Genomic DNA, 14,625 nt, shown 5'->3' with positions numbered 1-14,625 from the left:
GCAGAATGTTTGGCTTACCAGAAGATATGGACTTTGTGGGAGTTTTTCACACCAAGTATAGCCTATGAAGGTGAAATGCTCACTCAACAGTCCATACTTCCCAGTGTCTACTTCCCAGAAGAGTGCAATAGTACAGAAGTTATAAATTTCTGCTTCATGTTTAAATCTTTGTCAAAGGATGTTTGTGAGACTTTTATGTTCTAAGCACTTTTGTGATGGAAATAACTGTCCTAAGTAACAGATTTATTTTGTACATTAAGTACCTTCTTATGCTCCTTTTTGAAGAGACCCTAGAGAGCAGCCAAATCTGTTTTAAGTGATTCTCTCTGGGGCTCTGGGACAGAAATAAAGAACTAGAGTTGGAGATGATGGGGAAAAAAGGGCTGACTCCTCCCTTTAGAGACTATGCTCCAGTCAGGGCTGAACCTGGTTTATACACCTGGGGGCAGAACTAGGAGTCCCTTTAGAAAGGTTGAGTGCACCAACCCTCCTGGGCCCAGGAGCAGTTCTGTGTTTATAAACTTACTTGATTTGTTTTGGTGTTATTTCTAGCAAGTTGAAAAAATTGTTAGGCTTAAGTGACTTATATGATAAAGGAATTGCTGTCTTTTCTCTCTCTCTTTTTTTTTTTCCACTCGAGGCAACATGATATGGTGGATAGAATGGTGGACTTGGAGTGAGGAAGATCAATCTATATTTATTAAGAACCTACGGTGTCTGGCAATGTGCTAAGCACCGGGGATAAAAAAAAAAAGGTAAAAGTCAGTCTCTGCCCTCTAGGACCTTACAATCTAAAGGAGGAAATAGGTAAACATACAAAGCAAGCTGTATAACAGACAGGATAAGTAGGAAAATCATCAACAGAGGGAAGGCACTACTATAATAACACCGATTGAGGAAGGCTTCCAGTAAAAGATGGGATTTTAATTGCAGCCAGGGAGTTCAGGGGTCGGAGCGGAGGAGGGAGAGCTTTCCAGGCATGGGGACAGCCAGAGAAATGTCCCAAGCTCAGAGAGGGAACCTCCTGTTTGCGAACAGTCACAAGGCCGGTGTCTCTGGATCCGAGACCCATGCCGCAATCTTGCCTCAATAATTAATAGCTGTATGATTCAGGACATGTCGTTTAACTTCTCTGTGCTTCCGATTCCCCTTCTGTAAACTGAAGGGCAGTTGAACTCCACGGTCCCTAAAGAATATTCAACTTTTTATTTAGGAACCTATTATCCTTAATAAAACAGTCCTAAGGACTGTGTGCAGCCTTGGTTCGGAGACCTTGGAATTTCCTATTTCACAGGATTTTTGCGTATGCATAGTTTATTATTTCTTTTAAAGAATTTTTCTTTCTCTCGTCCTGAGCTGCACAGAGAGTCGTCCGGGTTGAAGGAAACAAACTCCCGGATCAGAAATTGAAAAAGACCTTTTCCCTCAGTGCGCCTGCGCAAACAATCTGCGGTCAAACAGCCGCGTTTCCTCCGACTCACTGCAAGGGGGAGCTGCGAAATAATTCACTACCCATTTTCTCCCTCCGTTCCTCCCCCCCCCCATTGTCCTGGACTATGGTCAAATGAAAAAAGCGGTCGGAGAGGCGGGATCGTGGCGCTCTAGCCCCCGCTAATCTCATCTCTATTGTCTTTTGTCCTCCAGCTTCCCTCTTGGGACGCTAGGCCCGGCGGCCCTGTTGCTAGGCGGAAGCGAGGCGGTTTCAGAAGCAGCGACGGCGGGATAGACGGCGGGACTCCTGCCGGGAGGTTTGAAAAGCGGGTACGCTAGCTGCCGAAGGCCCCGCCCGGCCGGCACCTCTTCTCTCCCTTAACGGGCCTGGCTGGCGGAGGTCGCCCTCTTCGCAGCATCCTCGTAGGAGCGGAAGCTCCAAGAGCTAGGGGCCCGGAGGGAGCGGGAGAGCCCGGGCGGAGGGAGCCGAGCTGCGGCAACGGCCGAGCGGCGGCGGGCAGTGGAGTCCCGGGGGGAGGGGGGGCGCTGTCCTCGGGGCGGGGAGCTTGAGTGTTGCAGGGGTTCCCCCGATCAGGGCCTGTTCTCATTCAAATTCTTTCTCTCCGTCCTTGGAACAAGCAGCAAAAATGGTCTCCAAGTCGGACCAGCTGTTGATCGTGGTCTCCATCCTGGAAGGTAAGCGAGCCCTTCACCACCACCCCCAGCCAACCGCCCCCCACCCCCACCTCCTTTTGTTACTACGACAGCTGGCGGGGGGGGGGGGCGGGGAGGAGAGGGTGTCAGAGGTCCTTCCCTCCCTCCCTCCACTCTCCCCTGGGAGAGCCTGGGAGACCCCTCTTGCTTCTGTTGCTCTTTAAATTCTAAAGGAAAAATGTAGGGCTCTAAGTGTACGTGTGTGTTTTAAAGATTAAGGTTGTGTACTATGCGCAGTCTTCTTCAAAGTTTCTAAACTTTGAAACCAGCAATTAGAACCCTGTCCCCAGGGTTCTAATAAACTCCAGGAATTATGGTTCTATGGGAGATATAATCCCCAGGACATCTGGTGGTAATAATAATAAGAACTAAACATGTATATAGCTTTTTAAGGTGTACAAAGCTCTTTACAAATGTGAGCTCTTTTGATCCTCACAAACAATCCTGGGAGGCAGGTGCCATTATTATCATCTCCGTTTTACTGATGAGGGAAACTGATAGAAAGAGGTTGTGACTTGCATGTAGCAAGTAAATGTGTGGCTGTATTTGAACTTGATCATTAAACGTTTATTAAATAAGACACTGTACTAAATGCAGGGAATTCCAAGAAAGGTAAAAAGGAAGTCCCCATACTCAAAGTGACAATAGGCAAACATCTATGTATAGATAGGCTATATGTAGAAGATAAAATGGAAATAATCAACAGAAGGAAGGCACTAGAATTAAGGGGGGTTGAGGAAAAGCTTTCTTAGATGTTCCTGATTCCAGATTCAGTGTTCTATCCATTGTGTCATCCAGCTGCCACTAAAGAGGTTTTAATCAGTAGTATTGGTGTTTTGTGTTGTTTTTAATTTAAAGGACAGCATATTTATGCACTTTAGTTTCTGATAACAATGGACCCTTAAAGTTTCATTTTCTTCAACTTCTTTCCAGCACTATGTGTTAGGCATTGAAAAATGTAGATTTTGCAGGGCAGTTTGAACAGTTAGTGATGGGACCATTCCTGTTTTTAAGAATAGGTGGAGAATTGATAGATTTAAAAATATTTTTTGTGTATCTCATTTCTTCGGTAATTGTGAATGCTGTGTAGAAATTTTTTAAATGATGAGGGGAGGTACTGAAGCATCCATGTTTCTGGAGAAAAAAATGGAAACAAGCATTTCAAGTCAAGGACAATTTGAAGGAAAAGACCAATATCTAATTATAGAGAATTACATCATGGATAATCTTAACTGTATAAAAAAGAGGGCATTGATTATTATTTAAAGTTATGAAATATCCCTTCTGCAAATTCTTATCACTTGAGCCAACCAGCCAGTAAATATTTATATTGCTCATTGCTTTGCTAGGCACTGTAGGAGATGTAGAGCTATGACTATGACTTTAAACCTCAGAGTACTAGTTAACAGATAAAATGTCATGGACAGGGAATAGCAAACTAGTTTGTAATAGAGTGCATAATGGAGAGTAATATGAAATAAGACTGGAAAAGTAGGTAGGTTCTCCTTTATAAAGGACTTTAAGTGCCTGGTTGAAGATTTTCTATTTTATAACAGAGGTAATAGGGATCTAGTGAAGAATTTTGAGTATGTTGGGGCATGTGTGATGCACTTCAAACTGTGCTTTAGTATTATCAGTTTGGTAACTGTGGAAGATGGTTTGGTGAAGCACAAAACTGTAGGCAGAGAAACCAGTTAGACCGTTATAGTAGTCTAAGTGAGAGATGATGAGACCCTAAATTTCGAAGAAAGTCTGACCTACAGTGGAGGTTGTACAAATGAAATCAACAGTGATTGAAAATGGGGGTTGAAGAAGTCAAAGTCAAAGTTAACTCCAGAGTTGCAAACCAATGAGGCTGTCTAGAAATGTTGTGGTGCTGTGGTACTGAGGAAGTTTGCTTGATGGGGTTGTTAAGGAATGTCGGGAATAATAATTTTTATTTTGGCTTTTTTGAGTTGGAGGTGATGATTAGAATTTAGTTAGATATCCAGCAGACATCTGGTATTAGTGATAACTATTGTTGTTGCTTGTCCTTCGTTCTCGAAGAAGACCATGACATGGGGGTGATGTTATTACTTGCTCTGAATTGGATTTAAGTGAGGAAGGTCTGTGCAAGGTCACCAACCTCACTCTTTCCTCCAGAGCCATCTGGGTCCAGTGGCTATATATATATACACATCAGGATGACTGGAGACGGCCCCAGATGTTTTTAAGGCAATTCAGGTTAAGTGACTTGCCCATGGTCACACAGCTAGAAAGTGTCTGAGGTCAAATCTGAACTCAGGTCCTCCCAACTCCAGGGCCAGTGCTGTATCCACTGCAACCCAGCTACCCTCTTATTGGTAACATGAGAAAAATTGAAAATTTCAGTATGAGAGAAAAAAAATAGAGGCTTGAGTATCTGTATTTTTATCTGTAGAGATCAAGTGAAAATATAGAAATCAAAGAGAGAGGGGCCCACAACAGAGTCTTAAGGACATAATACTTAGTAGAGATGGAATCAGGAGAATGTTTCAATGAAGGAGTAGTCAGGAAGAGAATGAAGAGTAGTATAACAGAACTTAGGGCAGGAAAGAGTGCTCAGTAAAAAGAGGTTTTGGATGATGTTGAAAGCTAAAGAGAGCTTTTTAAGGATATGAGGATGAAGAAAAGGGCATTGTATTTAGCAGAGAAGAGTTTCAGGCAAGTCAGGAAGCCTGATTTAATGAATGAATGAGAACAGCATTTATTGAGCACTTAACCATATTTAAAGCACTGTGCTAGGCATTGGAGATACAAACTGGAAAGTAAGACAGTCCCTGATCTCAAGGATCTCATATTCGAATGGGGGAGTCCACAACACATGTGGAAGGTTTCAGCTGATGGTCAGATGGAAAGGTCCCATGATCCTTAGGATGCAGAGGCAAAACAGGTCAGCCATCATTCAGGCTTCCGAATTAGGAGTTATCTTGGACTACTCATGTAAGAGTCATTCTAGACTCTTCACCTTTGCAACCTCTCTGGAAACTTCTGACACAGTCACCACTCTAGGGAAGGCCTTCATCACTTTATGCCTAGATTATGCAATAATTAGCTGGTGGGTTGCCTCAAATTTGGTGCCTCAGATCTCTTCTCCATTCCAATCCATCTTCTTTTCAACCATTAAAGTTATTTTCTTGATCGTCACACATACTTAGACACATCCCCGTATTCAATAAATGGTTGCCTCTAGGATCAAATAAAAAAGATTCAGTTTGCACCAGAGCCCTTCATAACATAGCCACTCTTTTCTTTCTAGTCTTCTTATCCCTCACTCCCTAACCCATACTCTTCAGCCCAGTGACAATGGCCTTGTGACTGTTCCAAAATAAGACACTGGGTTCCTGGTATTTTCTCTGGCTTTCCCCCATGCCTGGACTCCCTCATCCACTTCCACTACTGACTTCTCTGACTTCCTTTAAATCCCAGTTAAAATCCCATTTCCTCACTTCTTCTTCATTCTAGTGCCTTCCCCCGTTAATTATTTCCTATTTATCTTGCATATAACTTGCTTTGTTTCTGTTTGTATGTTGTCTCCCCATTATATTGTAAGCTCTTTGAGGACAGGGAATATCTTTGCCTCATTTTGTATCTCTAGTGCTTAGCATTGTGCCTGTCACATGATAGGTGCTTAATAAAAGTTGAGTGATTGATAATTTGACAAAGTTCCTTTATGAAAGGAACATAAGGAAATGGAGACCCTTTTTTTCTAGGAGTTTGATTTCAAAGTATCTGGAGTCACTAGCAGTATTTAGGATGAGGGAGATACTTTTGGTGATGTTTGGATCAAGAAAGGATTACTATATGAAGTTGGATTTGAGTTGGATTATAAATAAGGTAGTATGTGGCTAAGTAGACAGGTAAGAGGAGGACAGGGTGGCAAGGCTACATTATCAAAAGTTGCATGGAACAGTGAGAGGTCTGCCTTGACTGGAGTAGAGGGTGTACATTTTGGATTAATAGGAAATATGTTTGAATTGATAGCATGGGACCAGATTATGTAGGACCCTGAAAACTTTTTTGAAAAGTTAAATTTGTTGCAGTGGGGAACTAGGTCATTCTAAGTTCTTGAACAAGAGAAAGCCATGATAAAAGTGATGTTTTAGGAAGGTTAGCCAGGCTACCAGAAAGTTGATACAGTAATACAGTAAGTAGTGTGGTAATAAAAACTTAGAATTTGAGTGCTGTCAGTGACAGTGGAAAAAGAAATAGTGTGAAGAAGGAATTGATAGTATTTCTTTTTTTTTTTTTTAGTGAGGCAATTGGGGTTAAGTGACTTGCCCAGGGTCACACAGCTAGTAAGTGTTAAGTGTCTGAGGCCGGATTTGAACTCAGTTACTCCTGACTCCAAGGCCAGTGCTCTATCCACTGCGCCACCTAGCTGCCCCCGATAGTATTTCTTTAGCTGATTTTTGTTTTTTTTTTTGTTCCTCACATAAAATAAGAGATTATATATTGTTGCTATTTCTTGCCTGATATATATAGGAGAGAAAATGAATTGTGAGGGGAAAATGAGGTAAAAGTAATTCTTTTGCCAGTTATTCTGGTAATTATCCAGCTCTTTACTTAGCTTTTTGCTATATTATGTACTATTAGAAAAGAATTGGTCTAATTTAGTTCATGTAAAATTGTCCTGCTCATATTTTAAATTTTAATTTGAAACAGTTGTCAGGATTGTTTGAAAATTTAAATGAGAGCTTCCAGTTTATAGAATATTCAGAAATCTGTTAATCCTTTTATTTGAAGAAAGAACTGTTTAAATGTAAATAAAATATTCATTTTTATGAAAATTCAATACTGTCATAATTTTTATATATCTATTTTTCTTAATTAGATCTTCAAATATAACATTGGCTAGCTTGTGATTTTTATGTATGTCTAATTAATATATGGGCCTATATTTTTGTAGGACGTCATTTTCCTAAGCGTGCAAAACACATGCTCGTAGTAGAAGCAAAGTTTGATGGAGAACAGTTGGCTACTGATCCTGTGGACCACACTGACCAACCAGAATTTGCCACTGAATTAGCTTGGGAAATAGATAGAAAAGCACTTCATCAGCACAGGTGACTATTAATGCTCAGATCCAATTAAGATTGCATTAACATTTTCATCTTATTTTTCTCTTCAGGCTTGCAAAAATAATATATTTTAACTTCTGTAATCATATGTAATTAACTATGAGATGAGATAAGACATTTTGATTTTGTTATTGGAGATGTGCCTTGGGTAAAATAAGGCTATAGAATTGTAAAATTTTAGAGCCGGAAGAGAGATTAGTGATATTCAATCCAAGTTTTTTTTTTTTTTCAAGAAAGAGAAGCTGAGAAAAGTTGTGACTTGTTAAAATTATTGAGATAGAATTGGAATCAAGGATACCCAGATCTCCTTCACTGTTCCTGTCACTGTTTGATTACCGTTAATTTATTTTCTGTCAGTCAGTAAGTCTTTTAAGTGTCTGCTATGTACTAAACACTGTGCTGAGATAAAACAATTTCTCCTTAGAGGAGTTTACAGTCTAATTGGGGAGATGGTTGGTATCTTTATCATTATATAATACAGAGTCATTTGGGAGGGAGGGCACTCGATTTTGCTGGAGATGGGGAAGTGGGGGTCAAGAAAGTGGTGCTTGAGGTGTATCTTGAAGGAAAAAGGAAAGAGGGGGATCATTCCAGCATGGGTTAGGCCAGTGCAAAGGCACAGAGACAGGAGATGAAACCTCTTGTGTAAAGAACAAAGATAAGGCTAGTTTTTCTGAATGACAGTGCAGAAGGTAGAATCATACCCTGTGAGGTTGGGTCAAGGCCAGGTTATGAAGAGCTTTCAATCTAAAGAGAGAAATTGACATTTTATACTAGACACAATAGGAAACCATTGGGATTAATTTAAGTAAAGGAGTGACTTTGTTAGATTATATGTAATATATACATCTTAGTTTGGATAGATTATGTTTTTAAGGGAGCAGACTGCTAAATAGGTATGAATATTTTTTATAAGGTACCTTTTCCTTTCATAGAGGTATATAGGATATTTCTGGAAAGATGGCTGATTAAGTGGTCATGACTAAGCCCAACTCCCTGTACCACTTCAAATCTGTGACAGAGGTGCCATATAAAGTAAAAGTGCAACTGAAAAAAAAAGGGATAATGGAAAGAAATCCTCATGGGAGAACTGACAGAATGAAAAAAATGAATGAACAAAAAAAGGGCCAGCTATGATGAATACTGGGAAGTATAAAAACCTGAGGAAAAATCTCCAGAAGGAAAAACCAGAGCTGCACTGCACCCCTGGAAAAGAGAAAGGACTTGGCACAAGAACCTCTAGGGTAGTATAGAATTACACTGAGATATAAAGGAACATCTGGCATCTATAACATTGGAAGTGTGCTTGTTAAAGGGAAAATTCAAGAAGAGGAAGATGAGAATTGACAATGTAGAAAAGACAGTGGAAAAACCTCAGTAAAACATTTTACTTTCTGGGAGCAGAATTAAGTAGAATGGAGAAAAATTCTGAAATTGAGGATCAGAACAAAATTTTAAAATAGCAAAATGAAAGACTAGTTTTCAACAAACTAAAGCAACAGAAGTAGGTGAGAAAAATTTTAAATTATTGCTTTCCCAGAAAAACACAAAAAGTGTGAATTCTGTATTCCAGGAATTTGCATAAGAAAATTGCCTGGAAGTATTGGGGGAAAGGGGTTAATTCCAATTTGATAGAATCTAGAGAATGCCAACAAAGAGGAGCTTCAAACAACTCATCCAGAAAATTAGTCACCAAATTAAAGAGTTTTAACGTCAAAGAGTGAATTTCAGTCAACCAGAGGGAATTTATCAGAAGGCACCAATTTTAATTGTACCGTACTAATCTGATAAGAAATTTAAAAGGAGGCATGTTTTAGTGGGTAGAGGTAGAAGATCATACGCTTATATATAGATTTAGAATTAGAAAGAAATCCTGAGGAGCCCTGTATCCAATGCCTTCCCTTTATAGATAAGGAACTGAGACCCAGAGAGGTTAAGTGAGTTGCCCAGGGTTCACAAAGCTATTGAGTATGAGGCAGGATTTGAATTGTCCTCGGGTTCTGGTTTTGATATAGATAAATCACTTAACTTTTCTGTTTTTTTTAATCTGTAAATTGGTGATAATACCTGTATTACCTTCCTCTTGGGCTGGCTGTGAATTTCAAAATAGATAATTGTATTTAAAATACTTTGTAAAGCTTAAGGCAGCTGTTTAAACATCTTTTATTATGCTCTATTGAAAAGAAAATAAAATGTTTTTGAAAATTGGTACCCAAAGTAAAAGCTGATAAAAGCTGGTGAGTAGGGGTGAGGTTATTCTTCAACCACAGTTGTTTCTGAGCCAAGTGGGGAAGGGCTTAAAAAAAGCATCAATAAAAATAGATTCCTAGTATCTGTCTTGTTATGGATGGGAGAGTGGAGTGAGGTAAATTAAGATGAGATTGTTACAAAGTAAGACATACTTTCTGTCTCTAGTGGGGAGCGTTGCAGCATTCTATGTATGAGAACAGGGTATGAGATTGGATTGTTAAAAACAAAACCACCTATATGATACCTTGTTTGTGCTAATGAAAAGAAAAACCAAAAAAGCAGGAGTTATATTTTGATTTCAGATAAAAAGATATGATCAGGAAAGTAAAGCAGGGAAACTATTTTATAATTAAAGGCAACATGTGCACTTGAATGGCTTAACTTTGATGTTTTTCAAGGAAAAATGTACTGAAATGGAAAAAAAAATAACCCTAGTTAAATTCTGTTTCTAAGTGACTCTACTAGTGCATTGTTAAATCCATCAAAAATTCATTGCATCAAACATTGAGCACCTACTGTGTACATGGCATTTGCTAGGCTTCTTGGGAGGAGGGAACACCGTATATATACAAAAATAGGCATATTAATAAACAAGGAAAATTGAGAAAGGAGAGATCCTTAATAATGAGAGGAATATCAGGGAACACTTCACTGAGGCTTGAGTTAAACCTTAAAAGAAGACAAGGATTCTGACAGGCAGAGGAGGAGGAAGGAATACATTCCAGGCATTGGGAACTGCTTGTGGTAATGCATAATGGTGAGATACAGAGTATATACTATGGGAAACAGCTAGTAGTCCAGTTAGGCTGGAAGAGAGTTTATGAAGGGAAATGGTATGAAATATGGCTGGAAAGTAGGAGGTTGCCATAATGTAGTAGCTGATGAACTTGTGTTTTATCCTATGAGCAGTGAAGAGCTACAGATGGGGTATGTGGGTAAATCTTTAACAAACAGCTAGCTCTTTAGGCAAAAAAAATGTGCATGATGTACTTTTTTTTTTAGTGAGGCAATTGGGGTTAAGTGACTTGCCCAGGGTCACACAGCTAGTAAGTGTTAAGTGTCTGAGGCTGGATTTGAACTCAGGTCCTCCTGACTCCAGGGCCAGTGCTCTATCCACTGTGCCACCTAGCTGTCCCATGACGTACTTTTAAAGTTTTATAGATCATGATCAATTATAAAATATTACCAAATTCATAGTTGTGCAGGTTATAACTTTGAACTGACTGTGATATATATGTAAGGTGTTAAATCCATCAAATTGCTTTACAGTTTTTCCAGTAGCTTGTCACAGAGAGTCCCTTCCCTAGAATCTTGTGTACCTGAGTTTATTTAACATATATGCTATTTCATGAGTCTGTCTCTAGTTCTTATTTATCTAATTTAGTCCACTGACCTACATTGCAATACAATTTTTAGTATACTACCCCAAAGATGTTTTATTGCCACTTAAAAAAAAATCACTTTGTCTAACTATTCTTGTTCTACAAATATGAATGTGGGTCTTAGTTTGGTTTATTCTATAAAATATTTTCTTGATAATTTGACTGGTAAAGCTATTAATCATTGTATTAATTTCAGTTGCCATATCACTGTTAAGATGCTACTGTACCCTAGCCCCATGAATACAGAATATTTATCTACTGATTTAGGTATTTTTCCTCTTTCTGTGAAAATGTTTTCATAGTTCTGTTTCAATATATGTTACTCCCAGACGTTTAATGCATTATATTAAATGGAATGTTTTCTGCTTTCTCCTCCCCCTGGGTTTTGTTAATGCTATACAAAAATACTTCTTATATTTGTGGATTTCCTTATATCCTAATCCTTACTGAAGCTATTAGCTAAAAAATTTTATTGGATTTTCTAAGTAAATTAGTACACCATCTTCAAGTAAAATTAATTTTGTCTCTTCTTCCCCTATGGTCATAATGAAAATAATTGCAACTGATGCACTGACAACTCTAGCAAAGAATGAGGAGGTAGAGAAATCCTATGAAAAATGGATAAGACTTCCCAAATTGGATCAACATATATTTTGATACTAGGTGACTTGAGTACAAAAGTGAGAAGAGAGGAGGATGGCCAAAAAAAAAATTGGAAAAATGATTCAGGTGTGAGAAATGAGAGAGCAAAGATGTGCAGACTACAGAGAAGATATACCTATTAATCATAAGACACTGGACATGGCAAGTATCAAAAAACATTATGCATCATGAAATTTAGGATTTATCATATAGGGAAAAAACCTGATTATTGATGTGGGAAATTTCCAAATCAGCCATTTGTATGCCTAGTGATTCCAATCAGCATCATGCCAGCCTGAAAAATAGAACTTTCAAAATGAGATTATATGACTATCCAGTTGAGGCAAATCCAGTGTAAACTCTTAACATGAGAGGAAGGAAAAAAGTGGGGAAAGGATGAGTAAAAGAACAGATATGGAAAAGGGTATCATCACTTAAAAAAGGAAGTTTAACCAATGCATATCAGCCATTGGAGCAAGGAAGTCCCAATGGAACCTAGAACTCACTTCTACTAGCAAACCTGATATCCTTTGGATGTAGAGAGTTATGGCAGTAAGAGCAAAATGGCTTTAGAACATAAATTCATTTATAAGTCTCATGGAAGAGTATGGAGAAAGTATGTACTCATAAAAAATCAAGAAGTAATGGAGGAAAAACAAGTTTACAGAAAGCTTAGCAAGAGACCCAAATTAACAACATCATCCTGAAGATGTGAGAATGACACTAGAAGAACAAGGAACAGATGAAATAGAAGCAATGTATATGTAAAGATTTCCAATAATTCCTTTTTCATTTCATTGGCAATATATTTGGATTCCAGTATCATGGCACCTGATATGCTGCATGAGGAAACAGAAATTACACTAGGGATAACAAAGACAGGAATCATGGCTAGACAAAAGCAAGTATAGACATAGGCTCCACGTTGACAGAAACAGGATTTTGTGTCTGCTGAGGGACTGAGTCTCGAGATACTTTCAAAAAGGGAAGGATGTCAAAGGATTAGAAAAATATTAGGTCCTGTTATTACAAAGAAAGGGAACCAAGAAAATACTTGTAACTACTGAACCAGATGATTGCTTCCAGTCTTTGCCTCCTCCTATTAATCCATTGTGACACATCTGCCAAGATGATCTTTTGGGTCTGACCAAGTCATTCAAGTATTCAAAAACTAGTCATAGCCCTTGGTGTGCAGGAGTTAACTAGTCCCTACAAAGCTGACTTAAATTTCAGTCAGAGTACTTACGCCTCAGAAAGCAGGGCTTGATTTATTAATTGTCTAGACTTAAGAAAGTAATGGGGAGGATGTTAATAATGTAGATTAACTTAGAGTGTGCTGTGCTTTTTTTTTTTTCCCCCTGGGACAGCTGGTTGTTAAAGATTTGTCTGTAGCTCTTCACTGCTTATAGGATAAAATACAAACTCATTAGCCTGGTATTTAAAAACCTACACATTATAGCTACCACCTACTTTCCATCCATATTTCATACTTCTTCCCTTCACAAACTCTCTCTTGAGCCAAACTTGACTACCAGCCGTTTCCTAAACTATTCACTCTGTCTCTTGCCTTCATTCTTTAGCACAAGCAGTTAAAATAGTTTTTAACTAAATACAACTTTCTACAGTACTTTGTGTTCTTGGGTTCTCAAAGACTACTGCTGTGTACATTTTCTTTTGATTATTTTTTACACTGCATTGACCAATTTATCTATTTTTGTATCCAGTTTTAGATAATTTTGATAATTAATGGTTTATAATATACCCTGAGATCTAGTAATGCCAAATCACTTTTGTTCTTACTTTTAAAATTATTTCCCTACATATTCTTTTTTTTTTGGCGGGGTAATGGGGGTTAAGTGACTTGCCCATGGTCACACAGCTACTAAATGTCAAGTGTCTGAGGCCAGATTTGAACTCAGGTACTCCTGAATCCAGGGCCAGTACTTTAACCACTGTGCCATCTAGCTGCCCCATTCCCTACATATTCTTAATCATTTGTTCTTCTATATGATTATTTTGTCTGATTCTATAAAGTATCCTCCTTCCTAGTTTGACATAACATTAGCTCTATAGATTAATTTGGGTATTGTTTTTAAGCATGTGTTTTAGGGGGCAGCTAGGTGGTACAGTGGATAAAGTGCTGGCCCTGGATTCAGGAGGACCTGAGTTCAAATCCATCTTCAGACACTTGACATTTAGTAGCTGTGTGACCATGGGCAAGTCACTTAACCCTCAGTGCCCTGCAAAATTAGTCAGTCAATCAATAAAACAAGTGTTTTAAATACCTTTATATATCTGAATAGGTTAGCTCCCAGGTATTCAGTTTATTTTGTTGTTATTTTAAATGGAATTGCTTTCTCTTCTTGGGTTTTATTAGTAATATATGGAAATATTAATGATTTCTGTGAATTTATTTTGTATCTTGCTACTTTGCTGCAGCACTTGCCTTGTGATCTGTTGATTCTCTAAGTTTATCTTAGCAAGCTATTATATTGCCTGAAAACTCAAGATAGTCGTGCCTCCTTTTTAAATGCTTATTCCCTATTTTTTTTCCTTGACTTATTGCTATGACTTGTATTTCTAGTACTATGTCAGCTGATAATGATTACACTGCTTACCGTTGCTTCACTTTTGTTACCACTGGAAAAACTTCCAGTGATTTTTTCAGTTCTAAGTAATGTTTTCTCATGGTTTTAATCATTTAAGCATTAAGCACTGCATGTTCATCATTTAAATTAAGGAAAGGTCTTTTTATTCCTGTGCTTTTTAGAGCTTTTAACAAGCTTATCTTAGCAAAGCCTTTTTTAATATCCATTTATATAATCATGTGTTTTTAGTTGTTTTTGCTACTAACATGTGTACACCAATAATTTTTTGTTGAATCATCCTTGCTTTCATTGTATTGAAATTTAGTTTGGCCAGTAATGAATGGTTTTTTGGGTTTTTTTTGCTACATTGTATTAGTCTGTGTTAATGTTGTAGTTGATTTTTTTCTTGGCATGAATCAGTACTATCAGTTTGTAGTTCGAAGCATCTTGGGATTATAGATTTAAAGTCGGAAAAAGCTTTAGAGACCATCTGAGCAACCCCTCATCTTTACAGATAAG

The 14,625-nt window shown here is 38.2% G+C and overlaps 1 protein-coding gene across 1 annotated transcript in view; it reads left to right on the top strand.

The window, feature by feature from the left end:
- Positions 1-1,602: 1,602 nt before the first annotated feature.
- Positions 1,603-14,625, top strand: part of CEP120 (centrosomal protein 120) — a 106,701-nt gene continuing 93,678 nt past the window's right edge. The window contains exons 1-3 of the mRNA XM_043979616.1: positions 1,603-1,761; positions 2,074-2,127; positions 7,073-7,229. Of these exons, the coding sequence (XP_043835551.1) occupies positions 2,079-2,127; positions 7,073-7,229 (206 nt within the window). The 5' untranslated portion in view covers positions 1,603-1,761; positions 2,074-2,078. The remainder of the gene's footprint in view (positions 1,762-2,073; positions 2,128-7,072; positions 7,230-14,625) is intronic.

Source organism: Dromiciops gliroides, chromosome 1 (genome assembly GCF_019393635.1).
Source record: "Dromiciops gliroides isolate mDroGli1 chromosome 1, mDroGli1.pri, whole genome shotgun sequence".
Taxonomy (NCBI): Eukaryota; Metazoa; Chordata; class Mammalia; order Microbiotheria; family Microbiotheriidae; genus Dromiciops; species Dromiciops gliroides.
Note: the sequence above shows the minus strand (reverse complement) of the source record. Positions and strands in the feature narration are given on the sequence as shown.